This window comes from Epinephelus fuscoguttatus, linkage group LG6, assembly GCF_011397635.1.
Source record: "Epinephelus fuscoguttatus linkage group LG6, E.fuscoguttatus.final_Chr_v1".
Taxonomy (NCBI): domain Eukaryota; kingdom Metazoa; phylum Chordata; class Actinopteri; order Perciformes; family Serranidae; genus Epinephelus; species Epinephelus fuscoguttatus.
In genome coordinates, this window is record NC_064757.1 from 37,989,588 (window position 1) to 38,012,880 (window position 23,293).

Consider the following 23,293-nt stretch of genomic DNA (forward strand, 5'->3'; position numbering starts at 1 on the left):
TCAAAACAGGAATTACCGTACTTAGCCTGTGTATGAGTGTGCATGCCTGTCTGCCTGTGCTTTGTGATCATGTCTAAGCAGACTCTGTAATTGCTGGCAGACACAGGCTGAGGTATGAGCCTTTAACCTCAGGGGCCTGGTTTGAGCAAGCAGTGAAAGGCCATCCAAAAGTTGTGTAAGAGAAACTATCTTAGAAAGTTAGGGCCTCAGAATTTGAATTAGATTGCAGCTCGAGTAAAATGCAAAGCTGTGTCAAGGTTATAAGAGCTGAAGGCATTCAGATAATATCAAAAGATATTCATGATGTGCAGTTTAAATCCCCTTGATCCGCTCCGAATCTTTGTTACGTGGGTTTGCTGCCTTTGAGGGAGCTTCAAAGGGAGAATCTGCCACGCTGTGTAGGAGGAATCCGAGTGATTAATGTTTTTTCTTCCAGCAGACGGGCTGCCTCTTGCAGACCTGCCACATGTACAGGAAGTGAAACCATGGCAATGGCCTTGTGTAATGTGTGACGCGAGTCCTCCCGCAGCTTGCATGAGCTTGTGCCTATTAAATATCACTCCAGGAAGTTTCAGATAGCCTGCTGTCAGTCATTGTACAAAATGTCTCATCGTCTCGTGTGTTTGGCTGATTGTTACTTTATTTGGTTGTTTGACCTTCACTGTGCAGTGATGCATGTGCAGGGCTGTTTTCATCTGCTAAAGAAGGAAAGCTTCTCTGTGCTCAACCAAAATCTGTGTTGAAAACTAGCTTGTAACTAATGCCCACCATAAACTAAAAGACTCTGAACGGCCTTTTAAAGGACTAAAGTCTGACATCCTCTCACATTTAAAGAGAAAGTGAGTTTTTAGTCACAGGCTGAGAGATTTTTAGAAAGACTGGGGATCTTGCAGGGTCACTATTTGCAAGACTATATAATGTATAATGTAAATATGATATGACATATTAACAATTCCTTATGTGTGCACACAAACACATACCTCTAGAAAGATGAGATAAAAAGCATCATATGTCGACAGTCTTCTCATCAGTTCTGCATTGATATAATCCATAAAGAGGGAGGAGATTGTGGGATTGAGAGGCAAATTGTTTAAAAAGTTCTCACTAAAATACGTGCTGGTTGGTGGATCAGATACACGCTGAATTCAATAACTCTTGCTTTCCACTGCCCAAGGGAACCATGACTTGTAATGTTGTTATGCCTTCCTGGGGTTTGCTGCTTCATGTTTTGTGCTGTAGAGAGTGCAACTATTGGTTGTTGTTGTTGTTGTTGATTTAACTTCAGTATTTGCATGAGCTAAGACTGAAAACTTAAAATAATATTCAACACATTTGATTTTTGTTGGAACGTGAAGATGAGAAAAAGACTTCAGATAGCTCAGACTAAGTTTTATGACCACCTCATACCAAACAATCAAGAATACAGGAGTGCGCCACAACCAAGCGCCAATCTCCGGGGCTAAAAAATAAAGCCAACACAGCAGTGCCAAAAGCTGCAGTTCTTGAAATGGCCACTTGGGGCTGGCTCCTGAAGCCAGTCAATTCCCATAGACCCCCATGTAAAAAATGCCCAGCTTTACGGCAGAAATAAATATGTTTACAGCAGGACACAGTGTGAAGCTCAGCTCACATCCCAGCTACATCAGCTGATCTAAAACAGTCCAATCAACTGATGGAGCAGCTGATTGATGGAAGGGAGTCAGCTGATAGATCACATGATTCCTTTCTATGCAACCAATTGGCAAATCTCATTAAGGGCACTCTATTTAAACTGCTCTGGTCTGCCTACTGTTGCTGCTTCCTCTGCAAGCTACTTCGCAACCCACCTTCACCCCAGCTCCTCCTCCTTTTCATGCTGTGTCTGACTTATCAATGTCATTTCTGTTTGTCATTGATGCTGCTCTGTTCTGTTACCAGGGTTTTTTGCTGCTTCTGGGGCATGGAAGGGCAGGGAGGTTTGCTCTCTCTGTCTCTGGCTTTCCTTGTTTCCACATGGAAGTGCTCTCTCTGCTTCAGGCCTTCCATGTAGGCACGTGGAAGGGCAGAGAGGCCCCAGAACAGAGCCATACCACCAAATTTAATACTGCAAATGGAAACAAAATTTTCTTTGACAAAAATGGTGCTGACTGAAAAACAGTTTTCATCTCTAGAGCTAATTTCTCCATTAACATGACAACTGCACAGATTAATTTTTTTATATAACTTACCAGTTTACATTTTATTAAGACTTAAAATTACGCTTGATTAAGGATGGACCACTTTGATTAACAGGCTGTCTTCCAATAAGTGTCCTTGGGTTCCCAGTTAGATCCACTCCTCACTCATCGCCAGCCTCAAACATGGTTACTCCTGGCTCCAGAAAACCAAGATGGCAACGGCAGAAATGTCGAACTTGTGGCTTCAAAATTGGAGTCTACAAACCAATGTGTGACGTCATGGTAGCTATGTCAATTATTTTTACAGCTACAACTGAGGTAAACTCAGACTTCAAAATCACACTTCAGAATCACTTGAAAAGCCATTTGGTGCTAGGCTGGCATAATTGGTGTCCAAAAGGCAACTTAAAACTTGAAGCCTCCAGCGCACAATGAGAATTGACTTCGCATTTCAGTGGGAGACATCTTTTGTATAGTAGATAAACTTTTAAAATAGAAAGTATGTTCACATTCATAAGTTCAGGTCTTGAGGGTGAAAGAATAAATGTTATTTTAAGGACATGTGACAAAACCACTTATTATTGTTAGTATTTTTATGCCTTAACACATATCTGGAGGGGATCTTTAAATACAGGGCCACAACTGTTCTACAACTTGTAGAACTGCATGTTCTTGACTCTCAGGGACACATCTGACTCCAATAAGTAGCCTTACTGTTCTCTCAGTGGGCTTTGGCTCAGTGCCGTGGATCAGACATGCATTAACACACTCCACTGACCGGCCTTTGTTGCCAGTGGTAACTGAGGATAGCGATCTCTCTCACAGCCGGAGAGTAAACCACCTTGACTGAGCACAAGAGTTACGTCTGCATGTGAGTGCATGCTGTGTGCATGTGTGCGTCATTGATCACGTATGTCTGTTTGTACACATGTTCAAGTTGTGATGCAAATAAGACACAGTTGACTTGATCCTGACGAGACGAGAGGTGCAGGGTTGTCATGCAATGTTTTTCTTTTGGGTTCTTTCTTGCATGTGAATGGAGCAGCTCTGACAGGATGATGCAAAAGAAGGACTGATGATTGACAGTTTACTTTGTGCACTATGACTTACTGTGTTTGAGGTGATCATTTGGAATGACTACAATCCGGAAAAACAAGCCAGATGAACAGATGATAAGAATAGAAACACACCTTTTAAAGCAGGGAAACATGATCAACAAGCCTTGTTTCTTGGAATAAACGGGTGATTGGGTGCAGCAGTTTGCTTTTTGACATGCTAGTCAATCGTGTTCCTCCGTGTCCACTGACAGAGATGGACAGATGTTGTTTGTTGGCAGTGACGTGGTCGATGACACACTTTTCCCCAACTGAATCATCCAGTCCCTTTTTATACAGCCTGTTTAATATTGCACTGTTATTCCGCCTCGCCGTTCTGTATAAACCAGAAGAGCACGAAATGGGGGCATTGTCTATTTGCTGTTAAAACTAGAGTTGGTAATTTTTATGAAAAATAACTTTGTCGAAACTGTGACTACATCCACACAGTAGTTTATTAGACAGATGAAAAATCATGGTCTTCGGCTTCATAGTGCTTCTAATGGCATTTGCCTGGGGAGATGAGCGAGTTTTCCAATGTCATGTGAACCCCGAAATCGTTACTGTGTCAAAACGACAATAGCTCCCTGGAGCCCTCTCAACTACCTCTACACTACTGAGAGCAGTGCATGTGGAGAGTAAGGACATGAAATCAGCAGGAGGAGAGCTAGTTATCATTAGCTGTTAGCAGCTAGTTATCGTTCTCTCTAAGCAGCAGGTGGCTGTAATGAACAGTTCACAGAGGCTGCATTCATTTACACTGTGATGCGTTCAAGCTCTATTCAGTGAAATTAGTGTTGGGCAGAGGTAAATTATAACGTTCTCATGATGTGTTTAATGTAATCCTGTAAAATGTAGCTTTTGGTAAGAAGCTTGAAGGCTCATCTAGGGCACCAATGTGTTAGGGCCGCCACTGGTTTTGATTCATCTGTTTCAACATGGCAGCCGAGTCACAAACTTGTGTTTGGATTAGTGGATTCTTGTAAATGCCATTAAAGTACTACAAGGATGCAGAGAAACAAGATCCTTTTCACAATGTAAAAAAGCAAAGCTGGTGTAATGGTAGATCTTCTTTACAGCAGCATCGCAGAATCTCTGTTTATAAATGGCTATAGATAAAGTGGCCTAAATACCAAAGCTATGCCCCCCTCCCCTCCCCAGCTTGTGATCAGCCACTCGTTAGCCTTTTAATAAAGAAAGCCGAAAGGGGGTCGTCGATTTACATTCCTCATTTGGGTCAGGTGACTCCAGCTGCTCAGCCCTCAAGCCTCGGTGACTGCAGAGAGTTTGTGACCCCAGCTCACCCTCACCCAGCATTCACATCACCTCTCACATGACAAAACTGTCACATGGCTGCCCTGACCTCTTGTTTGCTTTACATCGAACTCACTTTGTCTTTAAATCCTGTTTGATAAGGTGGAAGTTTTTTTTTTTGCGTATTTCTCAGAATCCTTGTTGTACAGCGTCAGAGCAGCTTTACCCCGTCGCTCTCAGGTTTAATGTACATTTTTAGCACACTGTTCACACATCAGACTGAAGAGCTTCAAAGTTCCAACCGTAAAACCCACATTTACATTGAAGTGGCAGCTGCCAGTGTGGGTTTAGCAATCCTCTTTATAATACTGCTGAGTGTAGTAACTCGAGGCCCGCAGTCAGGTTTATCCAAATCCGTGCATAGGTGACGACAGTGTCATATTAGCGGGATAAATCTGGTTCTAATTTAAGCATGAACTTTGACATCAAGAACCAGGTTGGTTTTATACTGGTTTGGAGGAACATACTGACCCGGAGTCCGTCTTTATCAGGTCTTAGGCGAGAAGAATCAATATAGAATTCAGTCTTTAAGTCACAAAGCATCTCACATGTCAGTTCTGACAGTAGCAGGAAAAAGGTTCATGTAAGCTAGAATGATTCAGGCCCTGTAATCAGAATTTTCAGGTTATAATCACACAAAGAATAACTGTAATTTGGGGCAAACTATTAGTTATTTAAATCCAGACTGTGGTGCACAGAATGAGTTAGCAGCAGATATCCTGTTGACTGCACTGGGTTTTGATTGGTTATTCATTCTGCAGGCTACAGGACATACTGTGCATCCTGGCATGTAAGCAAATAGTTTACAGATGGCGTTTTACCGTGCACCATACACCGTACCAAATAAAACAGTTTGAAAAAAAAGAAGCGGAAGTTGTGAAACAGTCACACAGAGTTTATCTGAGGTTTCAAGCAGCGGCAGTGACTCTTTCTCAAGATGTCAGCAGTTAGATCACAAATGAAAGAGTCAGAGTCAGTTATGTGTACTAGTTATTGACTTAAAGGGGCAGTTCACCTCAAAATCAAAAATGCATATTTCTCCTCTTACCTGCAGTGCTATTTATCAGTCTAATTGTTTTGGTGTGAGTTGCAGAGTGTTGGAGATATCAGCTGTAGAGATGTCTGCCTTCTCTTGAATATAATGGAACTAGATGGCACTCGGCTTGTGGTGTTCAAAGTGCCAAAAAAATACATTTGAAAAACGCAACAGCAATGTCTCTTTCCAGAGGGCATGACCCTGTTACTCAAGATAATCCACAGACCTTGATGTGAGCAGTTTCATTAGGGAACTATTTTCTGTCTACTGAACTACACCCAGAAACTGAAGCACCACGCACAAGGAAGCGTGCATCCACTGCTATCTCACCTAGCACCTCTGAGCTAGCTAATGTTACAGCTCAGTTGAGGATGACGCCATTAATGTTTATGATCAGGAGCCTCCTGTCCATGAGTCGCTTCCTTCTACTTGGTGATACGGTTGGGAGATGAGTTGGGTAGAAAGAAAATAATTCCCTAATGAAACTGCTCACAACAAGGTCTGTGGATTATCTTGAGTAACAGGGTCATGACTTCTGGAAGGAGACATTGCTGCAATGTTCTTCAGTTTACTGTTGATGATTTGGATGTCAGTTCTGAACTGAGTTTCAAACAGCTGAAAGGGAATTATTCGGGTGCTTTAAGGGGAATTCATCATCAAAATCTCCAGTAATAATACAAATGTGCTTTATCTCAGCATTGGACAATCAGTCTGGATTAGCAGGAATCACTTCAAGTGGAATTTATTGGAAGAGGATAAAGTAAAAGAGCAATGTCTCAGTGACTATAGGGATTAGGCAATGTTTTGATATCTAATGCAGGCAGCTCCTGTGACTGTCTCACACACACAAACACACACAGAGTAGAAACAGAGATGAGTCTGTTGTCCTTAAATAAACCAGAATCCACAGCCTGAAATCGAAAGACCTGCTTCAGCAGATATTTTTCAGTTTCAGCTCCACAGCTGTACAGCTGATTTAGTCTTTGCTGTGGTTTGCACCTACGAGACAGGAAATGGTAAATTTCTCACCACACTCTCGGGGGTAGCTGGGGCGTATCTACGTCAAAGGCTGTTGCGGTTTCCTTCAACCCACCACAAGAACAAAATGGAGGTCAAATTACTATGAAATAGCTGAGTTGCCGATTTTTGTTTTTCTTCCTCAGCGTCTTCCAGATAATTTCTTGTCATGTGTGTGAGTAGCTCCTGTGAAACATAGTGGATGACATCACTAACACAAAGCTCTGTAATCAGTGACCAGGAGCTAAAGCTAACGAAGACAGGCAGCCAGGCCCTGAAGAGTGAAGATCAATTGCATGAGTGTTACATGTGAAAAGCTGATCTAATCAGCTCATACAACAACAGGGACTCAGGGTGCTCTCGTTCAATGGGTGGGTCATACCAATCACAGCCTCAGGGAACTTAAAATGAGCAACTGTCTCCTCTAACAGACCGAATGAAACCTCATTGTTATGAGGATAAAGGCCCGAGGGGAAAGGTGTGTTCCACACTCGGCCTATTGTCTTCACAGCAGGCCAAAACACCAACAATACTTCAACTGACCTATCTCTGATGGGAAGTAAAGACCTAAACTGTCTCAGGTTAGACTCCCAGGAAACTCCCAGTCACATTAGAAGTGTTATGTAATAAGGCAGCGGGCCTCCTTCTCAGAATAGCAAGGTTGTGCTGGCACAGGAGAGATAGGGAACATCAACACTGCATCTGCACATGTGTGAGGTTATTACACAGATGAGGAACAGACAGATAACCGAACAGATTGTGCTTTGTATGATTGAGTTGTGGATGTTGATCGCTCACATTAGGGAGTTTAAGATAACGTAACAGTTAAATTAGTGTGATAAACTTGTTTTGTGAAAATATTCAGAATACCCTGACCTTTGACCCTTCACACGGCACCAAGAGCACATGAAACACTAAACAATGTAGCTGTAATTTGCATAATTGAAACCCCTGATATATCAACCACGTCTGGGGGTCTCATGCCTCCAACAGCAACATATTGATTTGTCAATTGATTGGGGACAAACAACAGCAAAACTGCATCAGAACATCCGTCTCCAACTCACACAGCTCGTGCAGTATAATCCAAGTCTCGTTTATCCAGTCATATGCTCAGTAGTTTACCAAACACATGCATTTTCATTGAAACCTTATTATTTAAAACTGAACTGAAATGTGTCTGTGATGCTTTCAAAGCCAGACTATAGCACAAAGAATTTTTATTTTGAGCAGAAATGCGTGTGTTTGGGAGGTGCTGAGCAAGTGACTCGATACATGAGACCTGGGTTATACTGCATGAGTTGTGTGAGAGTTGTTTTGACGTAGTTTTGCTGTTGTTTTTGTCATGAATTCAAGGTAACATGGCGTGACTGATTGATTTATAAGTGGTCATTTTTAAATGCTATTTAAAGTCTTACCATTAACTTAAAATGACAGATAATACATTGATGGAATTTTTATGACCCTTTGTCAAAATGACAGACAAGAAAATGTAACGCAGCCGCTGCCTTCAAGTGATTTTTCTTTCTCAAATGTCAGAAAATATTGATTTTTGTCTTGGTTTTTTTTTTTTTTTTTTGCTTTATTGTTCCTTAATCATCCTGCAGTCCCTCAGATTGATCATAGGACTTTTTGGACAGTCTTGACACTCAAGATTGGCGCTGGTTTACTATAAAAATACCCCAAAACACTCATCTCAGTTGTGCAGAGGTCGACATGACATCCTAAGATTGATAGTTCTGTGCAACCATCAGTTCAAAGTCCAACGATATTTGGTTTACAATGATTTTAACAGTAAAAGCTACACAAGCATTTGGAGATTTTGCTTCATTTAGTGACCTCAAATTGTCATCGAGAGTTCTAAGAAGCTGATCGGTCAGTAGTTTGATATTTCAGCAGAAGTTTCCATTATTAAAAAGCAGCAGAGTTCAGGGATAGAGACACAAACTACTCCTCTGAAGCACTGCCATTACCTGCATAATGTATTCCGTTCAATTATTTTTAAGTGTGCGTTTCCTTGGGAGGAATATAATGGTAACGTTTCCCAAAAAAAGATATAAAACATTCATCAACACTGCCCATTTCTCCCTTCATAATCTGTTGCAATGACTGAAACGAGGAGACAAGATGCAATGCAAAAAGTTTTTTTAATGCAGTAATTACGACTACATGGAGAGCGACAACAAATTAGAAGAAAGCGTTTTTACATGTGGACATACAAGGACTCCAGGCAGAATAAACAAATAAATAAAAAGGTTATATTTAAATGATGTGTCCCCGTCCCCCTAGAAATTTACAGAAATACTGGATTCCACCCACGTGTCATCTCGAACAGTGAGTGAAAGATTTGTGATCAATCTTAAATCCTCTGCAGTAATTTAATGATGCCAAAATAAGCTGTCATGAACTCCCCCTCCCACAAGTCAATGCAGCATTGCCAGTGGTACAGACCTGCTGTAATAAAAGGAGATTATGTGCTTAACTTTAGCCTCTATATATACGAGCGGATTGAGTGGTGTTCTGTGTGACTATGAAGCATTGTGTGCTTATCTGTAGTTACTGAACACTACACGTTAGCTCTTATATGTATATACATTATAACTTATTTGGGAGGATGGTTGATTCAGACACTGATTAGCTGGGGGAAGAGTTCATTGGCGAACATGTCGTCCCAGGTGCTTTCTGAGCACAGGGGAGAGGACATGTCGCTGAAAGGGGATGGGGACCCTTCGTATCCGGAGTCGCTGTAGGTGTCCGCAAGGCAGGCTTCCTTATCCAGGCCGTTGAGGGCAGGGGAGGAGGTTTCAGAGAACAAGTCAGTCACCTGACTGTTCCTGTCACAGCTGGGGATGACCACTTCCTCCGGCTCGTCCTTGATGCAGACGGTCTCCTCCTCCACCACCACCACGTCGACGACGGGGAAGGCTGCACCGTCGATCTTCTCCTCTGTGTTGCTCTCTGAGTCGTTGTACTGCCCGCTGCTCACCTCCTCCACGGGCTTGGTGTAGATGTGGTCAAAGTGGATCAGTTCATTAAGGGCCTCCAGCTTAACTGATGGGGCCCCCAGAGTCGTAGGTGCGGCGGCAGGTACTGGGTTCCCCCCTCCGACCAGCAGCACCTGCGGCTCCTGGCACTCCTGTTCACAAGACTTGAGGAACAGCTCTGGGTCAAGGATGTCCAGAATGCCCAAGAGCAAATCAGACTAATGAGAGAGGGGGGGAGAGAATAGGGAAAACAGGAGATTAGCCTACTAACCCATGACCTGACTCTGGTGTTACTACAGAGCTTTGCTGGAAACAGGATTTAAATCTCAAGATGCGCGTTTCATAAAAAGGAGCCATCTTTATTAGACCTACCTCATTGTCTGTAGGGTCAGGACCATCTGTATCCATTGAGAAGTCTTCAGATTTTGGGACTGCTGGGCCTGCACCTGCTGCGGAGGCACACGTAGCCTGAGTGCTGCGGACTCAGAAGACCCGATCCCAAAACCTGCGTCGTTCCCGGTGGACAACAAACCCTGAACCTGTGACGAAAATGAAATGAAGAGAGTGAATTCAGGCTACTCCACTGAAATGCTTCACGATTACTACGAGCCATTGCATCGCAATTTTACCTCCTCTTTCGAGTCGAGGGTGTCCAACCCAAGTCTCTGTCTCAGTTCCTCATTTTCTGTCATTAGGCCAGTTGATTTTTCCCGAAGCAGCCTGTTTTCGATGTGAAGTTTCTGATTCTGCGGGACAAGAAATGAACAGATGTTGTACTTGAAACTTGCAACCGTTAATGGGGAAGTGATGCATGAAGCTTGAAATGAAACTGGGGGGAGGGGAGGTAAAGCTTAGATTTCATATGCAACACTAAAAAAAAAAAAAACAACTGTAGTGTATGTGATGCAATTAGCGCCATTATTTTAGTGTGAGATGGATATATTACAAACATATCTAGTTAGAGTGAAGATGCTGCGTGTCTAAACTGTGCTTTAAATGACACCCTGGTGACATGAAGACATGAGGAAAGTGGGTGAAGGTGGATGAAATATGATCAAATATTAACCTCCAGCTCCAGCTCTAGGACTTGCTGTTCCAGCTCCCCCATTTTGGCCTTTTTCCTGTCTCTGGCTGTCTGAGCTGCGACTCTGTTCTTGAGTTTCCTGGGAAAAAAAGACAAGGAGAGGAAAAAACAGGAATTTAACACACATTCTTTCCACGGTGCTGACTAAGCCCTCTGACATGACTTGAGATCACAGTACTGCGCAATCACCGGCCATGTTCCTGCCACGCAGGCATACCAGGATATCAGTGTCCTGCTGTGCAACGGCAGAGCCGGGCGGGTCTGCGGACAGGCAAATCACTCAGATAGCACTTTGACAAGCCGGTTCAAAGTCCAAAGGTGATATCGTAACGACATTTGAGTGAATTGCTTACTTCTTAACAGCTTAACAGCGATAATATTTAACACAGACAGTTTTTTGTGCTGCGGTTAAAACGTCAAATCATATGGATCAATATCTTTGGGCGTGCCCCTGTTTGTGACCCCTTTAACAATGGCTGCTTGTAACGTTAGGCTTTATAAATGACGTTACAACCAAAATATACTGTTTAATAAGAGGTATTTTAGTGAGACTAACCTGCGAAGTGCTTTCTCCTCCGGACTCAAGTGTGTGAGCCTCTGTCTTTTCCGTATCGGCGGCCCCGCAGAGGAGTTGGAGTCTGAATCCGACGACGCCGGGCTGGCAGATGACGGTAAAACGACAGAGATGGGCCGGTTGAAGCCTGACTGTGAGCCGTTAGAGGAACCGGTCTGCTTCCCGGAAATCAGGAGCACTTTGTGAGACCCTCCGGTCCCTGCTGCGACCACCACCATGTTGATATGTCCTGCTGGCGGCGTGAGAAATCAGAAATAATCGAGTATCTTGTTGAATCCAATAGAAACCTTATGGTTTCTTTAGTTGCCCGACCGCCGGCAATTCTCAACTGTTCAACAAGATGGGCTGCGCCTGCGATCTTTTTCTACTATCGTGGTGACAGCTGATTGGCTCGCAGCGGCTGTGACGCAACGTGTTTACGCTCTGTGATTGGTCGCTGTGCTGATGTAATTTGCATTTAAAGTTTCACTGTGCTGCTCTGCTGGCAGAGTGAAAATCACTCAGAAGTTCCTTGTAAGTGTGATTTCCCATCAAGACTTGGCATCAATTTCTGTTTCGCATCAACACTATGTCATTTTTACCCATCTTATTCTATCTATTATATTCTTTATTATTCTATTCTGTTTTATTCTATCCGCACATTGTGGCCCTTAAGCCTGAATCCACAGTTTAATAGAGTAAACTGCGATTTCAGTGTTTACTCTGATTCCTGTTTCCAGGGGTTGCATCAGATTTTACCCGCACAGACATGCTCAGTCCACAGTTCACATCAATACACTATAAGCCCATAGTGCTTTCACTGGATCGATTGTGGAGCTGTGATTGATTTGGAGTTTCCTGGACCCACCATGTTGTTCATATTCCATCCATGTATGGTATTTACAACCTCTCTTTCCAGTAAAGACAAACAGTACTTTACAACATGTACTTTATGTTGGCTCTAAAGGTCAAAGATCGCATTGAAGTTTTGGATGCCATACCAGTAGAAGTTCAGAATAGCTATAGATGCTATAGCAGAATATAAAGTCGCACTTTGAGAGGTTTTAAACCAGATTTGTTTGTTTGTTTGTTTGTTTTAAAGCTCAGTTATCGTTTCAAGATGCTGTGGGCCTCTTTTGAGACGCATGCGCCCTAATTTTTGTTTCCTCATTCTTATCTTTAAAGGAGTCTAATCACACACATAAAACAAGTTTTACCACTCTGGAAGCTTTCAGCGAAGCACTCATTCATATTTCCTGTAACGACTGTTGGAATGATGAAGTGTTTGTCACTTTCTTGTCTGTCAGATGATTGCATTTATTATTTTTTCTCCACTGAAGGAGGATTTCAAACTAGCTTTATTTTGTTATTGTCAGCATTCAGCAGTTTGCAGACCTTAACAACCAATTTAACTGCAAATGAAAGCAACAGGAATCATGTTACTGCGAAAATTACATTTTGATTTGTTATGTTGTGAGCAAATAACAAATCATGACCTCACAATATTATCATTCGTAACATTATTTTTGCCTGAAACTTTTTGTTACATTTCACTTCCTGTTGTAGTGAAGTTGTGCTTTGTTTGACCCATACAGAGTAATACATAACACAAAACATAAGTAGTTTCCTTACAGCACAACAAAAGCAAGCGGATATGGTGACAGCAACAGGAGACAGCTCAGCAACCACACTGTTGCTCAACTTTGAACACAACAAGAGGTGAACTGTTTTGTTCACTACATGTTTTATACGGAGAGCTTCGGGGTAAAAGACATGATCCAATATGACAATGCATAGGTTACAACTTATATAACAAGGCTGTGAGAAGAAATTGATGCCATCATGAAATTAAACTCCTCAGGTGGCTTCAAGCATTTTACCAACAAAGGCCTTCCCACAAAGTAAACAGGCCTCAGTCAGAAACTGTTGAAAAAACACATCAAGCAAGTTCACAAGTACACTCTCTTCCTGGATCTCCTATTTGTCCTCAAACAGGAATTCACATTTTTGCTGCATCTGGCCACCGTTATTGTTTACAGCTTTTAGGGCCTTTGCCCGTGTCGTCTCTCATCTCAGCAGGAGTAAGTACAGCAGCTAGAGCAAACACTGGCCTGTTTGCGGAGCTTTACCATCACTACAGAATCAACATCTGAGAAAGAGAGAGCCGGAGTTTATGACGGTGTGTCAGTGTGTGTGTGTCAAGGTGTAGTATTAAAGAAAGGAACAGGATTTGAATACAGGATGTCCTGTAATTACAGCACTATATTGAAAAGGTAAAACTCCTTTGGCCGCATGAATGAAAGTTTACACTAACTTGCCACAAGCGTTAAAGCAAATAGGGAACTAGGTGTGCCTTTAAACTTTATAATGAACATTTCCTATTCTCAAGTTTCTTTATGTCACTCGAGAACAAATAGGGAAGATAGTTAATGTTAAATCCTTCCCTCTTGGTGTACGATGAAACACAGTCAGTTATTTTAGACTTGGAAAGTTGGTTGGGGATCCCCTATCATACATGAGACAAGTGTTACATTGTAAATAGTAAAGTGACCTTCTGAGTGTGTGCAGCTCTCAGACACAGAGTGGGATAGAGGTGGAACCACTCAAAAGATTTCAGGGTTCAAAGTTGATGAACCCCTAATACAGTTGCTGGCCCCCATAGTAACCCCCCTGGCAAAAATAATTGGAGGCTGATCACTGTCTTTTAACACCCTTTTTCCATTGTCATTCTTGGCTGCGCTGAGAAAAGCCTTGCCACGCTGATTTGTGTTTTCATTGTCAGTTTAGATGCGCTGTGCCGCGCCAAGCCGGAGATGGAGCCTCTCAGGAGTAGGTCCAAATGCCAGGCCGCCTGCCCTCAAGTGGTTAGTGGTGATGTCTCGCCAACCCCTGACGACCCCTGGTCTCCCCCCCAAACAAGCGTGTGTATTGCAAGACTCATTTCACCTCTGTCTACAGGAAACCAGAGAGAAAGGTGTGGTGGCTCTCAGCACTTTTGTAGCCTCTAACTGAATCTCTGTGGTTTGGTGTTAAGTTTCTCTCCTGCATCCTGTTTTTACTTTAAATATCTGCTTTATTTTACTGTTTCATGTTCGCTATCAGCCATATTAGAAGTTGTGTCAAGTTGCTGCTTGAAAACTCAACATGTCCTTATTTTGCTGCTTCACAATAAAAGTTTATACATAGCAAAATAACAGTGGACTTTTATTGTGAAGATTCTATTAGAAATTAAATGTGATATTACTGAATTAGTGGAACTTTGTTAGCAGCTTCTCTTCAATAAAGTCAGGTCTAATAATACAGAAGGGAGGAAAGTGAAAGCAGGAACAGCTACAGTGAGACGTTGATGAAGAGCTGCAGACAACAGGCTCTTACTGCACCTCTGCAAACAGCTCCCCTCCAACAGGTAAACTATCTGCCCTGCTGTGTGATGGAAAAACACATGCAACAAAAATAACAGGGGAGTTTAGGTGTGGATCATCACTCTGCTTTTAAATGTAATCACCCAAGACAAGCCATCATCAGTTACAGACACACCTTCTAGACGGTAGCTCTGTTGTAATGGAAATGCAAATCCCTGCTGTGCTGGGCTGATGGCCCAGACCAAGCAAAGCCAAGCCAGCCCATGACTGTCGAAAGATGGTCTCAGAGGTTGTAGCATGCTTACTTTTAAAGCTAGGGTGTAGGGGGTACCTTGTGAAACTAACCATCGGTACATCCATTGGTACCAACCATGTCAGCATAGCTTGATGGTAAGGAAGCTAATAGTGCTCCAAACTTAGGCTAAATTGTGGCAAGTGAACAACTGCCATGGCCATTTTCAAAGGGGTCCTTTAACTCTCACCTCAAGGTATGTGAATGAAAATGTGCTCAATGAGCGCCCACCATAGACTGTATATAAAGATGGACAAAGCGTCTTCACTTCCTGTACAAAACTGAAGCCAGACTTTTCCAGATAATATTCCAGATACAACCATTGCAATATGGTACTGGTGATGTCATTTGGAGCCAGAGTCTGTGCAGTAGCGATCTCCACGTTGTCGTGTTCCTGCCCATACACCTGTCTGACCAACTGCGAGCAGCGCCATTGATCTCAAAGACACGGTTTGGCACACATTGCTGTCAATCATGATATCAGACCCCTTTTTTATAGTATTAAATAACCAATTGAAACCAAACTAATCAAAAAAAACAAACACTCGGACATACATCAGATTGATAAGAATGACCTAAAGTTAAAAAAAAATCACCTTAGGGAAACATTCTTTTTTCCTGTACTTTGATTTTTTAATTTGGCCCATGTTCCATCTGCTAACATGGAGGGAGTGGGGTTAATGACCTATACTGCAGCCAGCCGAGATATTTTGGCTGCAGTTTTAGGGAGCTGTCATGTCGTCCATGTTTTTATACATTTTATGGTCCCAACAAGTATAGAGGGCTTGTTCCCAGTGAATGTTTGGCTCCCTACAATCAATGTACTCCTTCAGATTAAAACTGTGTATTTGTGTTTTTCAAGAAAAGAACAACCAGTCTATTGGAAGAACAGATATATAACACATTAAAACAGGTTTGGTGTGGAACTCAAAATGTTAACTGTACTGGTATTCATCTGTGCACATCAGATGATTGGTAATATCAACTGTAAAATGAGAGATCAAAGTATATCCACGTGTGATTCTTAAACTCTCCATATTGACATTGTTTTCCATTAGCCTATGCACTGCAACAACAAAGGCAAATATGTGAAGTTCAGCTATGGCTTTTGGTTTTGGTGTGCCACCCTCAAGGTTTTCAGTGGCTCCATCTGGCCACCCCTATGAAAAATTTCTGGGGGCACCACTGAGTATTTCACATGTGCAGCTCAGACTGCTTGCACCTTAGCTACGTCCATCTTCACCTATGGAAAAAAAAAACGTGTTTAATTCTTTAGAAGTTGCTGGATTTACAAGCCCATCCTGGCATTTTCCTTGCTGCAGGCAATTAGCCAATCCTTAGTGTAGAGCGCTGGAATTCATATGTCTCTGCAAAATAGCCCGAGGGATTCTTCTTTTTGTGTGTCAGTCGTTCTGCACATAGCCAGTGGGTATCTGTCATCAAACTTTGAGAAAACGTGCAGACTGACAGTCAGAAGTCACGTAGTTGCTTTTGTTCTGCAAATGCAGTACTGTTGAAATGCAAAGCATGCGTTAAGTCCACATTGTTTCCCAGCATTCGATAGTTAAATGGCTCTATTGACAGAGATGGAAGAAGTATGCAAATCATTTACTTAAGTAAGAGTATGATTAAAAGTAATGCAATCAAAATTTCACTTAAGTAAAAGTACTAAAGTATTATCTACCAGCAAAATGCATCAAAAGTATCAATAAAAGTAAAAGTATTTGTTGATTAAAATGGGCCCCATCATGTTATATCATTATATAACTGGGGCATTACTATTGATAAATTTACATGTAGTCAGTACTTCAGTGTTATAGCTCATTGAAATGCTTTATGTATTTTATATACTGATGAAATCTTGATCTGAAAAATAACTAAATGGCAAACTGTAGCTGTCAAATAAATGTATTGGAGTACAAAGAACTAGTACCTCAAAACTGTTCTTACGTAGTAAAGTACTTTCTGCCAATGGACTTAACCAACATTATGAACTGATAGAGGGGAGCTTTGTAACCACAAACTAATACTGTCTAAGTACTTAATGAAAATCCTCTTATGACATGATGTGCTTACATGGGTGTAACAACCCGACGTAAGCACAAACAATTACCACTCATTTGAATACAGTGTGCGACAAGGAGGCTTAAGGTGTTCTTAAACTTTAAAGGTCTTTGCTACCTGACTGATTCAAAAGAATGCGGAGAGCATTTAGAGAATACTTGAGTGAGATCTTGAACTATGCATGTGAAAAGGTTTAGCCTTGAGGAGAGCCCTGGAGCTTCTTGAGACGTCATCTTATTACTGTTCCAAATCAGAAACCTTTTCAGCAAGTGACTGCGTACACAGAAACCCTGTAGAAGCACATTTTGTCATTTGTTATGTCCCTTAAAAAAAGCTATAGCCAGCTGGCAGTTAGCTTAGCCTGGTACTCTCCATCAGTAATGAAATCCAATGAGTATGACTTGTTGTTTTTACATTTTATTTGCTGGTTAAACAATGGAGCCAAGATAGCTGTTTCCTCCTGTGTGCAGTCTGTATGCTAAGCTAAGCTAACTGGCTGCTGGCTATAGCTTTTTATTTATTTAACATAAAAGTGGGCAATCTTCTGATCCAACTTTTGGAGTGCACTGTTGAGAAAACTGATTTTAAGATGACTTTGGCTGGCGTCCTCTGCGTGGCAGCGCCAGCTAAGACTCATGGGTACTGTAGTATTTAGAGCAACCTGACGAGTAAAAATAAGTGGCAAATCATGATTTCGTAGAAACAAAGTTAAAATAATTGAAACTGTTGGTCATAACATAATCTGTGAGAGCCCTGTGTTACGATGTAAAGTAACATTGAGGATTTAATGTAAAGAACATTTGAAATGGGAATACAGGATGGGGAAAAATACCATTTAATTGTCACTTTTAAAAATGGCAACTGTTTATTCCAAGCCAGCATTTGAATGTGGGGCCCATTGTTAGTGAATCAGAAAATGTGCCCATGGGGCTATGCCAATTCGATGGCTTTACCAAGTGTCTATGCAGCTGTCAATCATGTAACCAATGGCATGGCATTGACTTTTTCTCACCTATGATGTTCTCACAAACACCTTTTTTAGTGTACTGTTTAGCTGTATAAGGAGAATGTTGGCCCAGCCGGTGGGCAGTGCTTGGTACTATGTTTAACTGTATCCAACATGGCAGCTGAGTCACAGACTTTCCCATTTTACAGCTAAACAGTACACTTAAATTGGTTTCTGAAAACATGTAAGGTGAGAAATAAGCAATGCGGTAACAGAATCTTGATTCATATTTGGTCAGCGCTGCCTAGTTTGACAGTCTGGGACCCTGTTCGTTTCTGAAAGTTGCTCAGTCGCACACAAAGCCAAAAAAGCTCAATTTCTGTGGTATAAAATTACCCAGATGATCAGCACTGCTCCCACATCACTGGGCCCATAGAGCAGGTACATTAGAGACTTCTGCCAGCTGAACCAGCTACTTTCAGTTTAGCGCTCTGCTAACTTGAATGGGGATAAAAAGATTTAATCTTACAGCTCTGGTAGACTTTCCAAATGTTATCAGACCAAATGGATCAAATCCTGATAGTGTATTGAGTCATTTTGTGACCACTAATTTACAGACGTCACTTTCCCAATGTAAGCCTATGGGAAAAAGTCTTCTTGGGTCCAGTGGCATCACGTGACAGGCTCGGGAGTTGTAATTCCACTGTTTGGCCACTTTGAAAACTGTCTCAAATGCTGCGTTCATTTTGTACTCAGAGGTCGGAAGTCGGAAGTGGGATTGACGTCACCTCCAAGTTGACAACAGTTTTTGCATTCTAGTTGACGACGGTGGAGAAGACGGAAAAAGACATGGACGCCCGCAAGAAAGCCTTTGTTGCCCTTGTACTTTCGGAGTATAAACAGCTTCAAAACCATCATGCACTCCAAGTGATGAAACCCGCAGATGAGGCTGACCTAATGTAAAACAAATAAGATAAAATTGCTATAAACAGTACTTTAGCAGAGTGTTTGCTCGCTATGTATGTGACCAGCAGCCATCTTGAATTCGTAAGTCTAGGTTGATGCGGTTGCTCCGAGTTTCCGAGTTGGAAATCCGATCTCAGGGTGCGTGCGAGTTTAAACTTCTGACTGGGAACTGGGAAATTCCAACCTCCGAGTACAAAACGAACGCACCATAAAGCTCGGCACGCTTCCTGGGGGCCTGACAAGCAGTGATTGACATAATGAACAGCTGCGTTAGTGACTCCTTGGCTCCGATTAGATGTTTTCATTCTTAAAGCCATTAGAAATGCTACATGGCAGTAAAGAAGGCAGAGGAGTTTTTTTCACAGATGATAGGCCTCAACAATTTAAACAACATGAAAAAAAAATATTTTTTTGTATAAAGGTCACCAACAGTAGCTTCAGTGTGAGTATTGCTGTAACTGGGCACGCCTAGTTAAGAACTGGAAATGTAACTTCTTCCAGGAAAGGAAAGGTATTGTTTAAGAGATCAGCTTCCAGAGTACGGTGTGTATTCAGTTCATTCACTCATGCACAAGAACAACCTCTTAAAGTGTAGCTTTTCTTTTTGAAGAGCTGTATACATAGATATAATCTCAACTGAAATTTCTTAATTTGTGTCGCACTTTCTTAAATTTCATTAAAACACTGACACATTTCACTGAGAAATCCCTCGTCGTTTGCAATGGAGAGATGTAGAAATAGCTGAGTTGATTTGGCAGGAGTGTTTGCTTTATTTAAGGAGTCATAATATTTAATATTTCATAGCATGAGACAAGCTGACTAACACTGTTTGCTGTGTCGGCATTAAATCATTGGATACACATCCTGGATTCAGATAATCTTCCTTGGAGGCTCTGAGAGAGAGACTGTGTGCACAGCTACACCTAAGTATAGTCCGCCTTGGCTGCTAGACTTGGCTCAACCAGTACTTAGACACACACACACGCAGAAGTGGGGATCCTCCCTGGAGCTCAAAGTTGGAGCCTGTGATTAAGGTGGGCGGGTCCTTGAGACCACAATACAAAATGGACCAATCCCAAAAACATCTCAGGGCGTATAAATCGCACTTATTTCTTCCAGATGGTGACATAGCTGTGATGTAAGATATAAAACTGCACCCTGTGGTATTCAAGCTGCCGTGCCGACTGAGGGCGCACCGTCTCAGTACATTGTGGTATTTCTATTGTCTGCAACTATTATGTTTGTCTCGATGCTCCTTTGGGACAAGCCTGCTTTGATTAACATCAAATTAATACATTTAGGTTTCACGCTATGCCAGTTCATGTTTTGGGTTAGCTTAATAAAAGCCTAATGAACAGCGCACCGTGAGTATGATGTTTACCTGTCCAAACAACCTTCTAATAAAGACACCTGATGTGGTTTAATGAATCATGTCACCACCAAATTTAACTGTTACATAAAAGCAGCTCGTAATATAATTAAATGTTAATTCATTTGCATGTTCTATGTAACTGGTAAGGTTATTCCTGTAAATTAATTAATCATATAAATGCAATAGAATATGGTAGTGTGAGCCGCCAGACCTCTTCCCTGGCATGGAAACCTTGGGACTGATTGGTAACCTTAAAATAAATGTATTTATTTAATGGATGAATAGTTTATCTAGGAGAATTCGGTTTATATATTCTGTGGATTGAGTCCTGACAATCTGTATTTTTGGCTTGAAAACAGTCAAATTAAATGTATTTGCATATTGGCATATACTGTTGACTCCTGGCAGCTCCAGTTGGCGTCAGTAACATCAACTGTATATTCTCCGCTCCACTCCACTGCATTCTCTCTTAATTATAACCTTGATTAAAACAATATTATCAGACTGCAGCATGCCTCGGCTCCTGCGCTCACGTTGTAATTAAGAACAAAATACTCATGCATGTTTTATTAGAGGCTGTTTTTTTGGCTTGTTTTTTTATTTTTCTAGGAAAGGCCTGGTTTCTACAGCGAAGGCATGGCATGCAGGGTAAACAGTAACGCCTGTGTGTGCTCACCGGGGCGGCGACCAGCGTAAACGGTGGTGTTATAGGCCAAAGCCGTGCTGGACAATAGGGGTGAGCGGGGTCACACCCTGGGACAGCGTCCAGCTGCAGGGGGCGGTGGGTCGGCGTGTTTGCCTAAACCTCCTCCCCAGCACAGATCTCGCTCCCTACCCATGATTCACTGGGGTGTTTGTTTGGCCTTGAGCCTTCCCACACCATCCACCTCCTCAGTGTCTCTTGCTCTGTCACTTTCTTCTCAAGGTTTTTTTGTTATTTCTCTGGAGCCAATTTCTGTCTCTATTTCCTGTAATCATCACAAATATTGATCTATGCATTTTTCTTTCCGGTGGTTTACACAGCAAGCTGTCGTTTACTTTTTCATCATTTCCAATATACCATTTCCTCTTTGCATCTCAGCGCTGTGAAGGTGTGAAAGTCTGTGCAGCCCTGCAGCACCGTCGACATGCTGCAGTGTCATTCCATCATAACATGGAAGCATGAAGCTGCAGTTACTCATTTAGCTCTGTGATATCTCCACACCAGTTTCCCTACAATCACTTGTCTCATTATCTGCGTGTGACTGCATGTGTGCCAGCCCAATCTGTAGATAAGGTGTACACTTTATTGTATAAGTAGGCAGTAAAACAGATGAGAGACACCAACAGTAGTAGCATGCACTGTAAATGTCCCTGCTCTTTGATCCATCACAAATTATTAATGAATCCTTCCATAAAACAGTTTCTGCACCAAATGACATTTCTGGGAAATCAAACAATCAAGCCAAATACATCTTTCAGTATATATTGACCTAAATGCAACCAGCGGAACAGCGCTTGTTGTCCGTCCTCTCCGTAATTGTCTTAGGGTCTCTGCAAGCACTTTGTTCGCCCAGATAAGCCGTGCTTTGTTTGTATAGAGAGCTGACATAGCGCTCTTTTTGTTCCACGGGCCACATTTACTCTGCTCTCACCGTACTGGCAGACTAACAACAACAACAACAACACTGTTTGCCAGCGACGACACTGTAATGTTCAGATACAGGGAGGCAAGACTGTGCAGCAGCATGGTGCTAACCTGTTGATGCTGTGCTGCTCATTCCGTCGTTTTTGTATGTTGTGCCTAAAAGATGTGAGTCTGTTCTAAAACATCACATGTAATTGGGATTACATAATCAGGTTACAAAAAATAACCAGACTACATTTGCAAAATTTTAAAATTATATTAGGACCCTCTTTTTTTTCCCAGCGCCCATGTTAACAAGGCAGAGCAGCCACACTGCCTGCGTGAGCAGCACTGCTCAAGTGCAGCACATCTAGAGATTCAGAGGCTCACCTGTTATTTACGTGTGGCGTGGGCGGTTCTCTGCAAAAATAGACAATGAAAATGGTCTTTTGATAGTCATATTGACATTATACAGCCGTTCAATACACGTAGATCATTCATAGATGTGAAGAAACATAAATACTCATGTTTAACTAAACCTTTCCTGTTTCCATTTCGAATTAAAAGCGGTCTGACAATGAAGAATCCCTTCATTTATTAACACAAGGCTATTTATTGTGAAATTTTGCATGACCGTGTTGTTGAGAATGCAGTGGCTTTTAATTGTGGAAATACAGTAGATACAGCAGCAGGCAGTTTTGCAGCAACAACGCTGTACATGCGAGCACCGCAAGTAGCCGTCACATGCTGCTCACGCATGCAGTGTGGCTTGGGCCGTATAATTAAGTTGTCAAGAATCACTTGATTACATTTTTGATTACATCTTGAAAATATTTCAATTGTACAAATTATAAAACTACTTTATGATAATCAGTGGTTTATGCAAAATGCATTTTGTTTGCATTGAAAATATTTTGAAATGTCTAAAGATAAAAAGGAATATTGGTAGAACTTCAATTTTTGTCGCTGCATCCATTTTTTTAGTAGAAGGTGCAATATTTCAGTGTTTAATTCCAAGCAGTCCAAAAGTATTCAGATTACATTTTTCTGTAATCCAGTGGATTGAAGAATGAACTGTGATTTATTTTACCATGAATTATTGTGAACTGTGAATTATTTTGCATCCCGCTCTGCTGTGTTGTCACTGGTTGTGGATGTTGGCTGTTTGTTGCATTGTGTTTTTGTTGCTATGGACAGGCCGACTGTAGAAATGAATTGCCCTTTTGGGACTAATAAAGTATTCTGAATCTGAATCTGAATCTGAATCGGATTAGACGTTGCTGATTACAAAAATTGTAAAGTAATTTGAAGTCAGTAACTGACACCTAATTTGTCTCAGTGGCACCATACTGGAATGATGAAGTGAAAAATATGTTGTGACAGTGTTAATACTTTACGAATCTGCCAAAAAAGGATCAGCAATCAAAATAGGTGAGCATTAAACGCT

General features: G+C 41.8%; 2 protein-coding genes across 5 annotated transcripts in view; one reads left to right on the forward strand and one right to left on the reverse strand.

Moving 5' to 3' along the window:
- Positions 1 to 14,411, forward strand: part of LOC125890085 (coiled-coil domain-containing protein 60-like) — a 71,586-nt gene extending 57,175 nt beyond the window's left edge. For 2 of the 4 annotated variants that reach the window (XR_007449504.1, XM_049578539.1), the window contains exon 14: positions 14,021 to 14,411. The gene's annotated coding sequence lies outside the window, so the exon portion shown is untranslated. The remainder of the gene's footprint in view (positions 1 to 14,020) is intronic. The other 2 variants (XR_007449503.1, XM_049578538.1) reach the window with 1 other exon arrangement.
- Positions 9,490 to 11,608, reverse strand: xbp1 (X-box binding protein 1). Its single transcript, XM_049578639.1, has 5 exons — positions 11,242 to 11,608; positions 10,668 to 10,764; positions 10,231 to 10,347; positions 9,974 to 10,140; positions 9,490 to 9,819 (listed from the first exon to the last, which is right to left on the reverse strand). Exons 1-5 carry the CDS (start codon positions 11,475 to 11,477, stop codon positions 9,642 to 9,644), a joined length of 795 nt encoding a protein of 264 aa, XP_049434596.1. The 5' UTR covers positions 11,478 to 11,608; the 3' UTR covers positions 9,490 to 9,641.
- Positions 14,412 to 23,293: the final 8,882 nt, after the last annotated feature.

Excerpts from the sequence above, each read along its gene's own strand:
- xbp1 (XM_049578639.1), bottom strand. The coding sequence starts at position 11,477 with ATGGTGGTGGTCGCAGCAGGGACCGGAGGGTCTCACAAAGTGCTCCTG. Across the intron at positions 10,765-11,241 it reads GAGGAGAAAGCACTTCGCAG|GAAACTCAAGAACAGAGTCG; the intron begins GTTAGTCTCACT and ends TTTTTTTCCCAG. Across the intron at positions 10,348-10,667 it reads TCCTAGAGCTGGAGCTGGAG|AATCAGAAACTTCACATCGA; the intron begins GTTAATATTTGA and ends CTTGTCCCGCAG.